Source organism: Urocitellus parryii, chromosome 9 (assembly GCF_045843805.1).
Source record: "Urocitellus parryii isolate mUroPar1 chromosome 9, mUroPar1.hap1, whole genome shotgun sequence".
In the NCBI taxonomy this organism is placed as follows: domain Eukaryota; kingdom Metazoa; phylum Chordata; class Mammalia; order Rodentia; family Sciuridae; genus Urocitellus; species Urocitellus parryii.
In genome coordinates this window covers 103,617,299-103,636,638 of record NC_135539.1, presented here as the reverse complement: position 1 = coordinate 103,636,638, position 19,340 = coordinate 103,617,299, and the positions used below count along the sequence as shown (strand labels likewise).

Sequence of the window (19,340 nt, the reverse complement as noted above, 5' to 3'; positions counted from 1 at the left end):
CTTATCCTTGTGACCACATTGCTTCTTTTCATATGTAAATTTTTAAAAATATATTTAAACGCTAAGCAAAGAAAAAAATGACAGGCAGGATAAGAAAGTGAATTTCAACATGTTAACTGTATAATCTGAGTACTGGCCATTTTTTCCAAGTTCTTACCGGCACTGTGAAAGCATGCATAGAAGAGCTGCTAAATGTCGGATCATCTGGTCTCTCCTGGTAGACCACACGGTACAGGGAGATAATGCCATTGGGAGATTCTGGCTCTGTCCAATTCAGCAGAACGGAATGAGCACTTGTGGCTTGAACCCAAGGAGCTGGCAAAGATTGTGGTGGGGCTTCCAGAGTCTGTGCAGATGCCCATGGACTGTCCACTGAGCCCCTGGAGTTATGGGCTCTGACCCGGTATTCATAGAGTGTGAAAGGCCTCAGAGTCTCAGCATCATCAGTAAATTCAAGGGCTCCTGCTGACCAGACAAACAAAAGAGACTCCTCTTCCATGCCAGCAGGACGTCTAAAAAGAAAGCAAGCAAGCAACCAGTGACAGATGCATACTTCAAAACAAGGTTTGTAGAGCAAGTAAGAAATTACCTTTTGGAAGAATTTATCACCTTAACTTTTCAACTGCTTCTTCGTGATGGAGCAAGTAGAAGAGTACATCAGAGACCTGACTCAATATCATTTTCTTAATATAGTTGACATAATAAGTGGTGTATATATGTGTGTGTGTGCATATCTTTATATACATATGTGATTCCTTACAAAAGTACATATATTTAATGGAGCATGTGGAAAATACAAAAAAGTAAAACATCATCCATAATCATATTTTGTTCTATTATCTTTTAGACTTCTTTCTTTAAAAAAATCACACACCAGGAAATACACATAGTATTTAAAAATTTTAAAAATACAGAAATATAGGTTAAGTATTATTAACCAATTTCTATGTATTTTGTATGTTTGTGTATGTGTGCATGTGTGTATGCAGTTATGCAGTTATGTTGGGGTTTTAGTTTTTGTACAACTGGAACCATATGATATATAATCATTAGAGGTAAATATTATTTGGAATCTTCACATTTTTGTAGTAGGTGGTCTGCAATAAGGGCTCCAATTTGTTTAAGTTTTTCTGTATTCATGCCTTTTGCACTTTGAGTTTGGCCATATGACTTTGGCTAATAGGATAGCAACAAATGTGTTGACTACAGAGACTGGAAAGGTATTTGCACATTGAGGCTGACCCTCTTGCTGCTGTTGGCTATGTGAAAAAGCCCCGGCTAGCCTGCCAGAAGATGAGGAATCACCAAGGGAAATCTATAGCTCTTACTTTTTTACCAAGCACATGCGATTTTGCATTTGTTTCTAGGGTGGTTGAAAAAGCGTTTTGAACTCATATCCCACATGTCATTTATTTTCTCTCCCTTTGAATCTTCTGTTCTTTAATTAAACCATACTTACTGACCTTTCCAAGAAAGGCCACTATTTCTTGTTGTTTCTTGTTATATTTATTGTTATTATATATCAATAACCCTTATTAAGCACTTAAATACAATACCTTGTCTCAGGGATACTTAGATGAGCATCCTGTACCTGAAGGAGCTCGTAGCTAAGTGAAGGAGATAAGCTGCATGCAAATTAATGAAAATACCATGATAAGTAAAATAACAGAAATTCATGTTAGAGAAATTTAAAGGGAAAAAGGCAACTTTTTGATGTCTCCTTGAAAACCTATTAAAATTCAGAGTATGCTAAAAATATTCTTTCAACTGCCTGAGAATGAGATTGTTTAGTTTCATCTTTGGAACTAAACATCCAAACTAAACCGAATATCCAAACTAGTCTGTGCCTATTTTTTAGGTACTGAATATACAAAGTATTAAACATCAAAGTAATAGAAATGTCCATCTTTTATGATGGCCCCAAATATCTGGTATTTCCTTGAAAACACTTCTTTGCTCATCGGGATATAAAATCATGATGCAGATCTGACAGAGAAGTTCCTGCAGAATCATCTTTCGTCTATAATCTCATCATCGGAGCCCAGTAAGTGTTCAATATATATTTTTTTCCAAATGATTGGCTAAAAGGCATATAACTTCATGAATTTACTGTACCTCTGCCTCATCTTTATCAACTCTTATGTCCTGTTAGGGTAGAAATCTAGGTCGAGGAAGGATGTTATATTTATTGTTAGAAATATTTATTGTTGAGACGGATCCTTTTATTTCAGCTCACTTTTAATTGAGTTTATTTTCCAGGCTGTTACGAGTATTTAATTAACATGCTCTTCAGATGCTGGAAAATGCACATGCTGCCATATCAGATTAACTAGTTCCATCAAAACCTAAAGGGTGATTAAGATGAAGTACAACACAGTACCTTTCACAAAAAAGGAAGGATATGTACAATGTTTGGCATTGGGAATTTGATGTTTCTCAAGTTGATAAATCACTATGACCTAAGTATGAGCAATGACAAGCCTCCTGCTGGAAGCCACAGAGGCTTCATGGATCCCACTCAGTGACCTGCAATTACAGTTCGGCAAACCACCTCATTATTACCAGCTACCACGTGCAGACCAGATTCTGCACTCCATGTAGTTTTGCAGAGTTTGGCCTTTGTACTTGCTGCAGATCTCAGGTACCAGGTGTGTCATTGGGAGGGATTCATTCTAATGAGAACCCCAGGGCTCATAGCCAAGGACTTCTCTCTGTGATTTAAAAAAAAATGTATTTGCCAGGAATATAAGATCGCAAACAAACCTATAAAGATCAATGGGGATATAGCATTTTCTATTTTGTCTTACTTTAGCCTTACTATGACAATTCAATTAATTTTTATTAAATTCTCCTGAATTTCCAGGTTGAGATGTAACCGTGGTTTTCATACAGCTGGTATTCTTAAAAATTTTGCCTGAAAGTATGAATTTTTAAAATCTCTAGTACTTAAGAGGTTAAGTGTAAAGTTAGCCTCAAGTTTATCCATCAAAACAATTAAAGTATGCAGCCTTCTCAAGTATTTGTCAGTACTGAATGCTTAATAAATTAACATCATGGAGGGGAAATGTTCCATCTGTGGGCTAGGAAACACACTCTCCTTATGTCTGAATGAACCTTGAACAGAAGTGGTTGAGTAGACCACAATTATTCCTAACCCACCTAAGATTTAGGATTCAACTAGTTATTTAACTGGAAATGTTTCCTTCTAAATATTCCTGTGTTTAGATGAATCACATTTCAGAGCTCTCTGAAAAGTCAAATGGTTCTTTTTTGGTTATGCTGATTTGGGAGATGCTTCAGTAATGTATTATTCCAACTGGAGTTAATTTAATATTGCCTAACACTAAGGGAAATTTTAAAAAGCATGAAAACTGGGAACTATATGTTTTAGAAGGCATTCATACTTATGTCATTTAAGTGTATGAGTTCTGTATACCCTCTATTCCCTCAGCAACATCACTGCTTATCTTTAAGAGCAATTTAAACAAAATCCTAGAACCCAATTCATTTCCTATAACAATTTTAAGATTGTGAAACTGCTACCCTCACCCCATGAAGAATATTAAAAATAGGATGAATTTAAATAAAAAGGCAGAAATACCTGTAGAAAGAGGAGACAGGGAATAGGTCTTGGCTCTGCCACTTAGTTTGACGATCTTGAATAAACTAGCCTTGTTCTCTAGTTTCCATTTCATTTTGTAAACAGGAGTTAATCACCTCATAGTACAAAGCCAACCTCCCAGAATTCTTGTAAAAATTAAATCAGGTGCAGTAATGCTAGTATGAGTCTGTTTTTCTTTAAGCATATAAGTTTCTCATACTCATACTCATGCTAGCCCAAATCATTGGGCAAAATGTAGTGCATGACACAAATGAAGTTATAGTGAGGATGTTCAAAGTTGTGCTCAGGGAGACTTCTGGCAGTTAAGGAAAAGTGACACTGAACAGGGTGATCATTCCAACAATCCACATGAGAATACATGCAGATCCTGAACTAGAATACGAGTAGAAGAAATGGAATCATCCATGGTTTACAAAATGCTTTGTGAAGGTAGAATCTCCAAGCTTTGTGGTGTGAGTGGATGTTCTGGCATCAGGGGGAAGAGACATCAAATTCCCAAAACTTAAAGACTACCTTTTTTGAAACTTTTTAGAGACTTTCCATGTAATTGGCCTATGCTTATCATTCAGGATTACCTCCTGAAATTTCTATTCCCATTTAATATTCTGGTCATAATCAATTGCTGCTTATGGTTCCCTTGTATTCCATGATATTTCATACTTCCAGGGCTTTGGCGGCTGATCATTCTTTTTGCGATGCTTCTTTTCATGCTCTTTCCAATTCTCCTTTCTGTAGGTTGACTCAACTCACTTTTTAAAGCTTTATGGCCAACACTACTTTCTCCAAAAATGTTTTTCATTGGCTTATTCCTTACACTTAAACCTATCCTTCCATATTTGGTTTTTATGATTTTGAAGCTGAAACCTTGAGATCTTCATTTTGACTTTGCCAGCTGCCTGTATGTTGGGCTCTGTCAATAGGCTAGCATCAGAGAGTGATCAGGAAGCTGACAAGGAAAAGAAACTGGCTCCTTCCTATTTGCTTTGTTTGGTAACTGTTACTGTGAACATCTCCCCATCAAGGACTCTTCACCTTGCAAGAAGTCGTTCCTTCCCCCCCACTAGGAGCAGATGTTCCCAGTATGCATTTTTTTTTTCCTATGCTTGGGAAGCCAACTCTGTTTCATGCTTTCTCCCCCAGATATCTGCACCAACAGTAAGGCCTTCCCCTCCTCCTCAGACGTCTGGGTCCCAGGCTCCCTCTCCTAAATTCCTAAGTTTTAATGATACTAACTACTTGCCTTTGTTCCTTTAGTCCTAAAGTTGTCAGCTGTTTCTTGCAGCTGCCTCTGTAATGATACCACAGTTTTTCTTTTAATTCTTTGTTACCTAGTTAATAGATATGTAACCAGTTGCTAGTAATTACTTACATTAAATTCTTTCTGATAATGAAACTTGTGTGGCTTTTCTTTCCTGATCATACCTCAATTCTTACAGAAAATGATGATGATGTTCATAGAAAGAAAGAAATGGAAAAATTATAAGGAGGGTGATGATAGATTTGTATCTGGATTCACTATAAGTTACTATGTTGCCTTTCACTATGCCATGTACTATATCTATTGTAAAAACTAATTACAGCCAGGTGTGGTGGCACATGCCTCTAATCCCAGCATCTTGGGAAGCTGAGGCAGGAGGATTGCAAGTTTGAGGCCAGTCTGGGCAAATTGATGACACTGTCTCAAATTTAAAACAAACAAACAAACAAACAACAAAAAAGGACTAGGGATGTAGCTTAATCATAGAGCACCCCTGGGTTCTATCTCTATCCCCAGTATGATGGAAGAAAAGTTAATTAGAAGATAAAGACGAACAACAGAAGTATTTGAAAGAAGCTTCCCTAACCTGTTCTTTGGAGATAAGCACTATTAACATTATTTTGGTGTTTAACTATTTAGATATTTTTTCACAAACATATAAATGTAAAGAAACTTATATACTTAAAGAAAAACAGACTCATACTAAGCATGCTATTATGCAATATGTTTTTAAAAATATTTTATCTAGCGCTCGCTCTGGGAGCAGGCGCCACACCCACCCGATTCCTAACCACGCGGCCACAGCTACCCGGCTCCACAGGTGGCCCTGCGGCTGGTGCAGAAGTCAAGTCCTGAGGAGGGAAGATGGCGGCGAAGGGAGTGCATCACCCCAGTGCGCCGCATCACTGAGCGGGAGAAAGACGATGTGAATCGCCTGAAGGCTATCTTGTTGGGAATTTCCAGTGAAATTGAGGTGCTCCAGAATCTAGTGGACAGATTTCCATCGTGCGAAGTTCAACTGCGGGAGCTCCATTTCTCCGCACGGAGGGGAGGGTCGCATAGCCTGATAGGCAATCGCCCTGCGGCTGGAGTCTGTGGCGCGCGCTGGGGAGCGGCAAGGTGCCAGAGCGGGGGAGCAGCGATACGGATTCGGGGGGCTCCCGCCAGTGGTACCTTGGCAGCGCTGAGTGCTGAGTTCCGGCTTTGAGACAGAGGAGAGAAGCGGGCCAGATTGGTTCCAGACACCGGTTGGACCACAGAGGACGACAGCAGCCGCCATTTCAGAGAGATGATGTAATCATCCCCATGTTCTACTGATCTCAGCTCATTCAGCTACGGAACAGGTGATTTCAGGCTGGTATTTGCCTGCGTCTAGCAGACAGATTTCTTGCTCAGGCTCGGGACTGGGGATCTTGTGGAGAATACTCCTAGAGGCTCGTGCCTGGCAAGGCGTGCGCCGGGCTCTGAGCAGCTGGATTCTGATTCCCTGGGCTAACCTGGCCCAGGTCTGAGGAAACTGTGGAGACTGCCGGTGGAGGCCAGCTCCAAGTGGAGCGTGCGCTGAGCTTGGGGCGACTGGGTTCTGACTCCCGGAACAGTTTTGGCCTGGGGCTGGGGAACCCGTGGGGGTCGCTTGCTGGAGCCAGCTCCTAGCGGAGAGTGTATCGGGATCCGAGAGGCGGGGTTCTGGCCACCGAAGCTGCTTTGGCCCAAGGCTAGGGAACCAGTGGTGACTGCTTCTCAGTCAGGCTCCTGCTGGGTGCTGTGGGGCAGAGTGGACCTTCTACCTGCGCCCAGAGCAGGCCAAGTGACCCGCTGGCGTGGTATCATGACACACCAAATGCAGCTGGGGCTGAAGAGAGTAGTCGCCCACGCCTAGAATAGGACCAGCGACCCTGCAGCGTGGTAGCCAAGTAACCTCATTTGGAGTAGGGGCTGTGCGGAGCTGACATCTGAGCAAGCAGGGCAGGCAGACCTGCGGCCCACTGGAAAGACAGGCCAGGTAGCTTGCCAGCGTGGTGGACACGTAACACCGAGGCAGTTGCGTCACACTGGTTGGAGTGGGGGTGGAGCAGGGTCGCGGCCCGGGTCCGGAGGGGGCTCAGCGACCCCTTGGAGAGGTAGTCAGGTACTCCCATTGGGAGTGGGGGCTGTGCAGAACTGCGACCCACCGGCCTAGAGGCCTGCCAGCGTGGTAGACTCGTCACACCAATTGGAGTGGGGACCCAGCAGAGCTGCCACCCACATCCAGATCAGGACCAATGACCCCAGGGCATGGTAGTTACGTTACCACAATTGGAGTGGGGGCAGAGCAGAGCCGCCATCCATGCCCGCAGGGGGGCAGACCTGTGACCGATCAGCGTGGTAGACAGATCACCCTAATTAGAGGAGGAGCACAGCCACTACCCACCCTGCAAGGGAGACTTCCCAACTATACAAGAGCAATATAAATAAATAGGGGGCAAATTTCAAAAACACAACAGTTGCACCAATCAGAAAGAAACGCGAGCAGTATGAAAAGACAAGGAAAGAAAGGACCACAAGCAATGCAGGTCAACTCAACTTTAGAAGAGGTAATAGCTGCAACAGATGGAATGTCAGATAAAGAGCTCAGGATATATATGCTTCAGATGATCTGGAGTCTCAAGGAAGACATGAGACAGCAAAATTAGACAATGAAAGATCACATTGACAAACAAATCCAGGAAGTAAAAGATCAATTTCACAGGGAGATAGAGGTAATAAAAAACAAACAAATAGAAATCCTAGAAATGCAGGAAACAATAAACCAACTTAAAAATCTCAATTGAGAATACTACCAGCAGAGTAGATCACTTAGAAGAGAGAACATCAGACAATGAAGACAAAGTATTTCAACTGGAAAAGAACATAGACAGCTCAGCAAGTCTGCTAAGAAACCATGAGCAGAACATCCAAGAATTATGGGACAATATCAAAAGACCAAATTTAAGAGTCATTGGGATACAGGAAGGCACAGAGCTCCATACCAAAGGAATCAACAGTCTATTCAGTGAAATAATACGAGAAAACTTCCCAGACTTGAAGAATGAGACAGAATCCCAAATCCTAGAAGCCTACAGGACGCCAAATGTGCAAAATCATAAGAGATCCACACCTAGACACATTATAATGAAGATGTCCAACATACAGAATAAGGAGAGAATTTTAAAAGCTGCAAGAGAAAGAAAGCAGATTACATTTAGGGGTAAACCAATCAGGATAACAGCTGATCTCTCAACACAGACTCTGAAAGCTAGAAGATCCTGGAATAACATATTTCAAACACTGAAAGAAAATGGGTTCCAACCAAGAATCGTGTATCCGGCGAAATTAAGCTTCAGGATAGAAGATGAAATGAAAACCTTCCACGATAAACAAAAGTTAAAAGAATTCGCAGCTAGAAAACCATCTCTTCAAAAAATCCTTGGCAAAACATTACAGGAAGAGGAAATGGAAAATAACATTGAAAACCAACAATGGGAGGTAGGACAGTAAAGGGGGGAAAGTAGTCAAAGAGGATAACGAATCAGGTTTAGTAACATCAATAAACAAATATGGCTAGAAGAACAAACCATATCTCAATAATAACCCTAAATGTTAATGGCTTAAACTCACCAATCAAGAGACACAGGCTAGTAGAATGGATCACAAAACAAGACCCAACAATATGCTGCCTACAGGAGATGCATCTGATAGGAAAAGATATTCATAGACTGAAGGGGAAAGGTTGGGAAAAAATCATACCACTCATATGGACTGCGGAAACAAGCAGGAGTGGCCATACTCATATCTAGTAAAATAGATTTCAAGCCAAAGTTAATCAAAAGGGATAAAGAAGGACACTTTATACTGCTCAAGGGAACCATACACCAACAAGACATAACAATCATAAATACATATGCCCCAAATAATGGTGCAGCTGTGTTCATCAAGCAAACTCTTCTCAAGTTCAAGAGTCTAATAGACCACCATACAATAATCATGGGAGACTTCAACACACCTCTCTCACCACTGGACAGATCTTCCAAACAAAAGTTAAATAAGGAACCTATAGAACTCAATAACACAATTAACAACCTAGACTTAATTGACATATATAGACTATACCACCCAACATCAAGTAGTTACACTTTTTTTCTCAGCAGCACATGGAACCTTCTCAAAAATAGACCATATATTATGTCACAGGGCAACTCTTAGACAATATAAAGGGGTAGAGATAATACCATGCATCTTATCTGATCACAATGGAATGAAACTGAAAATCAATGATAAAAGAAGGAAGGAAAAATCAAGCATCACTTGGAGAATGAACAATAGGTTGCTGAATGATCAATGGATTTTAGAAGACATCAAGTAGGAAATTAAAAACTTCCTAGAGTTAAATGAAAACACAGACACAACATATCGGAATCTATGGGACACATTGAAAGCAGTTCTAAGAGGAAAATTCATTGCTTGGAGTTCATTCCTCAAAAAAAGAAAAAACCAACAAATAAATGATCTCACACTTCATCTCAAAATCCTAGAAAAAGAAGAGCAAAACAACAGCAAAAGAAGTAGAAGGCAAGAAATAATTAAAATCAGAGCTGAAATTAATGAAATTGAAACAAAAGAAACAATTGAAAAAATTGACAAAACTAAGAGTTGGTTCTTTGAAAAAATAAATAAAATTGACAGACCCTTAGCCACGCTAACGAAGAGAAGAAGAGAGAGAACCCAAATTACTAGCATACGGGATGAAAAAGGCAATATCACAACAGACACTTCAGAAATACATTAGATAATCAGAAATTATTTTGAATCCTTATACTCCAATAAAATAGAAGATAGTGAAGGCATAGATAAATTCCTTAAGTCTTATGATCTGCCCAGATTGAGTCAGGAGGATATAGACAACCTAAACAGACCAATAACAATAGAGGAAATAGAAGAAACCATCAAAAGATTACCAACTAAGAAAAGCCCAGGACCGGATGGGTATACAGCAGAGTTTTACAAAACCTTTAAAGAGGAACTAACACCAATACTTTTCAAGCTATTTCAGGAAATAGAAAAAGAGGGAGAACTTCCAAATTCATTCTACGAGGCCAACATCACCCTGATTCCGAAACCAGACAAAGACACTTCAAAGAAAGAAAACTACAGACCAATATCTCTAATGAACCTTGACGCAAAAATCCTCAATAAAATTCTGGCGAATCCGATTCAAATACATATCAAAAAAAATATACACCATGATCAAGTAGGATTCATCCCTGGGATGCAAGGCTGATTCAATATACGGAAATCAATAAATGTTATTCACCACATTAATAGACTTAAAAATAAGAACCATATGATCATCCCGATAGATGCAGAGAAAGCATTCGACAAAGTACAGCATCCCTTTATGTTCAAAACTCTAGAAAAATTAGGGATAACTGGGTCATACCTCAACATTGTAAAAGCAATCTATGATAAGCCACAGGCCAGCATCATTCTGAATGGAGAAAAATTGAAGGCATTCCCTCTAAGATCTGGTACAAGACAGGGATGCCCTCTCTCACCACTTCTGTTCAACATAGTCTTCGAAACCCTGGCCAGAGCAATTAGGCAGACGAAAGAAATTAAAGGCATAAAAATAGGAAAAGAAGAACTTAAATTATCACTATTTGCAGTTGATATGATTCTATACCTAGCAGACCCAAAAGGGTCTACAAAGAAGCTATTAGAGCTAATAAATGAATTCAGCAAAGTGGCAGGATATAAGATCAACACGCATAAATCAAAGGCATTCCTGTATATCAGTGACAAATCCTCTGAAACGGAAATGAGGACAACTACTCCATTCACAATATCCCCCCCGAAAAATAAAATACTTGGGAATCAACCTGACAAAAGAGGTGAAAGATTTATACAATGAAAATTACAGAACCCTAAAGAAAGATATAGAAGAAGACCTTAGAAGATGGAAAAATATACCCTGCTCATGGATAGGCAGAACTAACATCATCAAAATGGCGATATTACCAAAAGTTCTCTATAAGTTCAATGCAATGCCAATCAATATCCCAACAGCATATCTTGTAGAAATAGATAAAAGAATCATGAAATTCATATGGAATAATAAAAGACCCAGAATAGCAAAAACAATGCTAAGCAGGAAGTGTGAATCAGGCGGTATAGCAATACCAGACTTCAAACTATCCTACAGAGCAATAGTAACAAAAACAGCATGGTACTGGTACCAAAACAGGCGGGTGGACCAATGGTACAGAATAGAGGACACAGTAACCAATCCACAAAACTACAACTATCTTATATTTGATAAAGGGACTAAAAGCATGCAATGGAGGATAAAATCTTCAACAAATGGTGCTGGGAAAACTGGAAATCCATTTGCATCAAAATGAATCTGAATCCCTATCTCTCGCCATGCAGAAAAGTTAACTCAAAATGGATCAAGGAGCTTGATATTAAATCAGAGACACGGCATCTGATAGAAGAAAAAGTTGGTTATGATCTACATGCTGTGGGATCGGGCTCCAAATTCCTCAATAGGACACCCATAGCGCAAGAGTTAACAACTAGAATCAACAAATGGGACTTACTCAAACTAAAAAGTTTTTTCTCAGCAAAAGAAACAATAAGAGAGATAAACAGGGAGCCTACATCCTGGGAACAAATCTTTACTCCACACACTTCAGATAGAGCCCTAATAACCAGAATATACAAAGAACTCAAAAAATTAGACAATAAGATAACAAATAACCCAATCAATAAATGGGCCAAGGACCTGAACAGACACTTCTCAGAGGAGGACATACAATCAATCAATAAGTACATGAAAAAATGCTCACCATCGCTAGCAGTCAGAGAAATGCAAATCAAAACTACCCTAAGATACCATCTCACTCCAGTAAGATTGGCAGTCATTAGGAAGTCAAACAACAATAAGTGCTGGATAGGATGCGGGGAAAAGGGCACTCTTGTTCATTGCTGGTGGGACTGCAAATTGGTGCAGCCAATTTGGAAAGCAGTATGGAGATTTCTTGGAAAGCTGGGAATGGAACCACCAATTGACCCAGCTATCCCCCTTCTCGGTCTATTCCCTAAAGACCTAATAAGAGCATGCTACAGGGACACTGCTACATCGATGTTCATAGCAGCTCAATTCATGATAGCAAGACTGTGGAATCAGCCTAGATGCCCTTCAATAGATGAATGGATAAAAAAATGTGGCATTTATACACTATGGAGTATTACTCTGCATTAAAAAATGACAAAATCATAGAATTTGGAGGGAAATGGATGGCATTAGAGCAGATTATGCTAAGTGAAGCTAGTCAATCTTTAAAAAACAAATACCAAATGACTCCTTTGATATAAGAGGAGTAAACAAGGACAGGGTAGGGACGAAGAGCTTGAGAAGAAGATTTACATTAAACAGGGATGAGAGGTGGGAGGGAAAGGGAGTGAGAAGGGAAATCGCATGGAAATGGAAGGCGATCCTCAGGGTTATACAAAATGACATATAAGAGGAAAGGAGGGGTAAGACAAGATAATACAAATGGAAGAAATGATTTACAGTAGAAGGGGTAGAGAGAGAAAAGGGGAGGGGAGGGGAGGGGAGGGGGGATAGTAGAGAATAGGACAGACAGCAGAATACATCAGACACTAGAAAGGCAATATGTCAATCAATGGAAGGGTTTCTGATGTGATACAGCAATCTGTATACGGGGTAAAAGTGGGAGTTCATAACCCACTTGAATCAAACTGTGTAATATGATGTATTAAGAACTATGTAATGTTTTGAACGACCAATAATAAAATAAAAAATAAATAAAAATATTTTATTACCAAGTACCTCTTTCTTTCCTTGATATATATATATATATATATATATATATATATATATGTATAAATAAAGATATATAAATAATATGTATTATATATTATAATGGTTTGGATATGAGGTGTCCATCTAAACTTCTGTGTTAATGCAGGAGTACTCAGAGGTGAAGTGATTAGATTATGAGAGCTATAGCTTAGTCAGTCCATCCTAATTTGAATGGAGCTGGGTGTAACTGTCAGGTGATATGTGACTAGAGGAGGTGGGTCATTGTGAGAATGCCTTGGAAGGGCCATCATTGCTGTGGTCCTTTTCCTTCTCTCTTTCTACTTTCTAGCTGCTATGAAGTGTGCATCTTTTCTTAATAGCTGCCTTTCTATAGTGGTGTTTGGCCTCACACTGGGCCCAAAGCAATGGAGTCAGCCAACCATAGACTGAACCTCTGAAAGTATAAGCCCCAAATAAACATTTACTTCTCTAAGATGTTCCTGTCAAATATTTTGTTCACAGTGATGAAAAGTTGACTAACAGAAATTTATAGTGGAAGTGGGGTTGTTGCTAAGTGGGGTTGTTGCTATGATCCACATGAATATGTTGATCAGAAACCTTTGGAACTGTTTTGTAGGAGGAATTTGGAAAACTTTGGAGATGCAGGATGAAGAAGCCTTAAAATGTTGTAAGCAGAGCTCAATGGACAATTCTGGTGGGCATGCAGAAGACCAGAATGCCAATAGGAATGTGGAAAGTAAAGTCTGCGCTCATGAGGTTTCAGGGGAGAATGGAGACTCTATTGGGTATTAAACTAAAGGCCATTTGTGTTACATTCTGGCAAAAAATTTGTCTAAATTTTCCCGATTTCCTGAGACATTGTGTGAGGCCAAATTTAAAGGTGATGGACTAATTAATCTGGCAGAGGAAATTTCAAGGCAGTACAGTATTCAGGCAGTGGCATGGATATTACTATCAGCTTTTATCCAGGGTTACTGTGAGAATCAGGAGTGAAAAGCAGAGCAGAAGGAATTTAAAACTTGTGTGTGCAAAACTAGGGTTAAGGAAGATGTGATTGTTGAAGAGACTACAGCCACTAAAAATATGCTAAGTACTACAGAGACAATAGGAATGATGACTTTGAGGGCATCTCAAATATTGACAAAACCATGCTCATTGCAAGCTCAAGGTTATAAAAAGTAAAAATTCCCTTGAGAAGAAACTCAGGGCATCCTCTTTATGGGGGCCCTAGTAAATTGTTTTACTATGTTCAGTCATTCTGTCACTCAGAAGCCACTGCAGGTATAATTCCAGAAGGCCTAGATATTTCTGGAGCTGGCACCAGACCTTGACATAATTCATATGGTCTCATTCTTCAGAAATGCAAGATGCTGGAGTTAAAGGCTCATGAATGCTTCTACCAATATTTCAGTGGAAGGCATGGGAAGCCAGGAGAAGTTTTGCAGGGTCAGAATCTCTGTGGTCTTCACTTTAAAGGGTGATGCATGAAGCTGGGAGGATGAAACTGAAGCTGGAATGGAGACCCTAGGATTTAAGAGATGCCAGTAACATGAATTGTCTGTCAAGGAAAGCTACTGGCTGCAGAAACAACCAGGCTAAGAGTGAGGGCATGAGCATTGCAACTGACAAGGCTGAAGGGGTGGGACTGCCCAAACCTTTTTGGAGAGAACTTCTTGCTGCCGTGTTTCCCAGATGCTAGACTCAGAGCTACAGAACTTGTTTTCTCAGCTGGATTTCAGTCTTGTTTTGATCCCAACAATTCTTTCCTCTGTTCCTCCCCTTTGGAATATAGGTGTTCTCTTTGTGTCACTGTATATTGAATATATGTAACTTATTGCTTTTGATCTTTACAGGGGCTCATAGTCAAGAGTTTACCTCGAGTCTTAGATGAGATTTTGAACTTGGACTTTTAGGCAATGCTAGAACTGCTAAGACTATGGAGACTTTTGGAGGTGGACTAAATGCATTTTGCATTGTGAGATGGCTGACCCTTTTGGAGGCCAGGGGCACAATGCTATGATTTAGATATATGGTGTCTACCCAAAGCTCCTGTAATAATGAAGGAATACTCACAGATGAAATAAATAGATTATAAGAATTGTGATCTAATCCGTCTATTCAAGTTTGAGTGAACTAACTGGGTAGTAACTATAGGCAGGCGGGGCATGGCTAGTGGAGATGGATCTCTGAGGGCATGCTCTGGAATGGTTCATTTTCCCCATGGCTGCTTTCACTTTCTCTCTCTGCAACCCAGCCACTATGAGCTGAGCAGTGCTCTCCCATTATACTCTTAGCCTTGATGCTCTGCCTTACCCTTGTCCCAGAGCAATGGAGTCAGTTGACCATGGACTGAACCTCTAAAACTATAAGCCCCAGATAAACATTTTCCTCCAAGTTGTTCTTCAGGTATTTTGGTCACAGCAAAGAAACGTTCACTAACACAATCTACAACTGCCAAATTTGCCTTCCTAAAGCAAAGCTTTGGACAACACATCTAGGGTATTATACTATGCTTCAAACTTAACACAGTACTTTTACATATATTATTTCATTTAATTCCTACAAAATTCTGAGAGGCTAATTATCTCTGATGTTTATCAACATAGCTTTATATAAAAATGGAATATAAGATAGCGAGTTAGGTTACATAACTAACAAGTGGCAGAATCCACATGACTTGAACACAAATCCCATGCCCTTTCCACTGTATCACATTGCTTCTTAATTTTCCCCCTAAACCTTCAATGGCTCTCACTGACTTTAAATAGCATCCTAAATTCCTTAGCTTCATATTTACATCCTTCCCAAATCATTGAATGAATGTAAATTTTCCCAATAAGCAGTACAGGCTTTAGTCAAACCTGATCGTTACTTCAACCCTAGGCTATTACTACTGGACATTTTGCTTATTCTATGTTTTTTTCATCTAAAATGTCTTCGCTGTTAGGCTTTGCTTGCTAAAATTCTGTCTACCATAAACTAAACATAATACAAAATTCTGAAATGAACTAGATGGCACATGAGGATTTTGAATGGTTGGCATATGAAATTAGTGATTTATGAAATAAAGTTGACAAATTAGATAGGTTTTTTAAAATGAACACCTGGCATTTATCTCATTTTGTTTATTTTTCCAGTATTGAAGATTGAACCCCGAGTCTCAAATACGCTAAGCAAGCACTCTATCACTGAGCTCCACTACTACACGATAATTTCAGCACTCTGCACCCCTAGTACTTTTGACATTTTTATTTTGAAACAGGGTCTTGCTAAGTTGCCCAGGCTGCCCTTGAACTTGCTATCTCCTGCCTCAGCCTCCTAAAATAGCTAGGATTACAAGCATGAGCCACTTATTCAGCTTGATGTATTATTTTTAGTATGATCACAAAAGTGAGATTTTCCTTAGCATATAAGAGCATAGGCAAATCCACACACACAAAAATATTTCATTAGAACAGTAGGGGTAGTAAGATTCTGTTTATGTAAAGGAAAATGTAAATATAAAACATTAGTGTTAAATGAAGAGTGTTTATATCTATTGATGGGAAATATATATGTCATGGGTAAGTCATAAAGAGGTATAATAACCTTTGTAATCTTCTATATTCCTAAATATTCTTTTCCCAATAAGTATATTTTTTTAGTAACCTAAATAGATACTAAATTTTTGTTTTGGAAGTTCTCATCCCAATAATGTAGACTTCATGAAATCTTCCCTGAATATTCCAAAGCAAGAGAAATGCTGTCTCCTGTAATTTTTGGGGTGACTATTTATAGTTCTCACATTATATTGCACTTTTTGATTTACTTATTTAGCTTGTTTTTCATCTGTTACCATAATGAAGATCACTGGTAATGGGGATCAGGTCTTATAGTTTTGGTGTTTGTCTCAGTAGGTCTATACATATATGTATTTGTCTCTCTATCTCAATATCCCTTTTTATATTTTCCTATACAACTTAAATTGAATTGCACCAACATTCCTTTACCTTTGAGTCAATGCTCACCTTTTCTTAGTCAATTCAGTCTGCTTAAGTATCCATTGAACAGTTATTTTCAGTTCCTTGCTTGGATATCCTTCCATATCATCATCCTTCAGAACCATCTAGATTTTATGATTTAAAATCTTCTAAATACTCAGAAGGAAGGTTCATATGTTTTTTTTCTATTTTACAATATATGCAGGGTGATTATTTAATTTTTGTCTTTTAATGCACATTATTCAAATATTTTTATTTATTTAAAGAGAAGCCTTATGAAAACATAAACCCCAATGCAACTGCATTATGATTAAAATGGAAGATCCTAGGGGAAGGAGATAATTTTATTACGTGTTTTGTAAATTCCTAAGATAATATCTTTAATGGATTTTGTAGACAGAAGTCTTGAAAATTTTTCCTTTTAGATGGTTGAACATATAAGATAATGGGGCATCGTGAAGAATCATTTTTATATTAAATTACCTCACCTGAGAGGAGGCAGCAGATGTCTAAGGCGGCCTGTCTCTATGTATTTTGTCGATTGCAAAACAGTAACTTAAATGTTGTCCCTATTCTTTATCAAAAAACTTTGTAGAAAATCTTTCTTGTGACTTACACATAGTCAAAAAGTAGCCTACATGAACAGGTAAACTAAGCCCGAGGAGCAGTTGCATTATTTGTTCTAAATGAGTTGTTTTCTTTTGTTTTAAAAGTCTTGAACATCTCTCTTAATTTGGGTAGACAATTTTTAACAGGATGATACGTCGAAGCAATATTTAAACAATGGAATTACAGAAGGGCAAATAACCGGAGGAGGGGAGTACAGAGTGACAAGCACTTTCAAATGAGATTGGCAAGTTTATTCCCTGCGATTTAATGAAAATATCTGCATAGGCCAAACCTTGTCTTTGGTTTGAGTTAAATGCATTTCCTTTGGTGGTGATAGAAGAAAGAGCAGGCAAATGATGAAGCAGAAATTACATGCCATAACCTCCTCAGAAATACTGCAGGCTTGTGGCTCTAACTATACGAGGGGCCCTCTGTAGTCTCAGAATGAAAAAGAACGATGTGTCTACATTCTATTTCTGTCCTTACAAATTTCTGATTTTTTCTGCAGCTATCTAAGAAAAATTTGATATTGTTGTTGTCTAAGCACATTTAAACTTCAGCTGAAATAACTGCCTAGTGATTCATGCCTATGTAGGTGAATATAACGATTGTATCTGGAGCCCCAGTGCGCCATTTTCATTTCACTTTAAATAAAAAACAAAATGTATCTATGTCAGTCAGTGCCCTTCTGCTGTACTCAGAGGTATCAAACAGGCTACAATTATGATTGTGAAGTGATTGTGTCACATTGGAGGAAGGTTTATTGCTTTTGAGTCTGCTAGGCAGTAACACATTCTGTTTCATATTACTCTTTATATCATTGTTTGGCTGTGACTAGAATAATCAAATGCCATCAAATGCTGTCAAATTCAATTTACAGTATTTTTCATTGAAGCGGGCTTTCTGCATTATATTTCCTGTTTTCCTTCTCTGGAGCTGCCATGGAATAGTGACTGTAATCAGGAGCTTTATTTACAAAACCAACAGAGTGAAGCCACGTCCTGGTCTCTAACAGATACTTTATTTCCCTTTATTCAGAATAGGAATTTGATGTGCTTTTCTCATACAATTAGCATTAAGTAGATGAAAGAAAACTATTTCAAGAGGCTGGGCATTTGAGAGCCTGCACTGATGTGCTTAGCGTAAAATGTAAATTCACATTAGCCATTTTTACATGTTCGTGTGTATTTGAATCAGAAATATTCTTCTTCAAATTACTGTTTGCTGAGAAGAAATTTGGCTGGCTCATTTTCGGTAATGTCATTTACATAACCAGAAAAGCAATAGTACGTTCTCCTTCCTCAGTTTTCCTACAAACCCTTACTTAGTTCATCATGGAGGATAGATATGAACCAAAAAGTGTTTCAATACCGAAGTTGAAGGAGGAGACTGAAGTTAGTTGCGTTGAGTGACCAGGTTGGAGGACCAAAGAGGGAGGGTGGGTGAGGCTGCGGGAGGTCAAGGGGGAGGCTGTCTGCCTAATGTGCATGCCTAGCTTTTGGAGCGGTGTTGGCCATACACTGAGCTGGGGATGCCAAGCTCTCAGTAAGCCTCCCTGGCTTCATTCTCTCCCTCTTTCTCCTCCTCATTCTTTCTTCCTCTCTATCCCTCGTCCTCCCCTTCTCCCAGCCTCCCTCTCTTCTTCTGTCTCTACCTGATCTCTCCTTTACTCTCTTCCCCATTCCTTATATTTCTTCTCCTTCTCCTTCTCCTTCTTCTTTTCATTCTGGTGGAATTCTCATTCTGATTCCTCCTCTGGAAACACTTTATTCAGGCTCAGAGGACTCAGCTTTCAGACAGATCTCAAATAAAACTGTCATAGAGTAGCAGCTGTGGCTTTTCCCCATGGGATCATGGGTAAAAATTTCCAGTATCAGTGTTAGTCTTCACCAGTAGGTGCTCAAAAAAAAAAAAAAAAAAAAAATCCCAGGATGTCCCTCCATTCCTTTATTGAAACAGAAATTGTGATTGATTCTAACACTTAGAAGAGCACACATACTTAAGTAG

At 39.1% G+C, this 19,340-nt stretch overlaps 1 protein-coding gene across 1 annotated transcript in view; it reads right to left on the bottom strand.

Annotated features, from left to right (window-relative positions):
* Nucleotides 1-19,340, bottom strand: part of Ush2a (usherin) — a 748,724-nt gene that overhangs the window by 94,318 nt on the left and 635,066 nt on the right. The window contains exon 60 of the mRNA XM_026388000.2: nucleotides 158-512. Within this exon, the coding sequence (XP_026243785.2) occupies nucleotides 158-512 (355 nt within the window). The remainder of the gene's footprint in view (nucleotides 1-157; nucleotides 513-19,340) is intronic.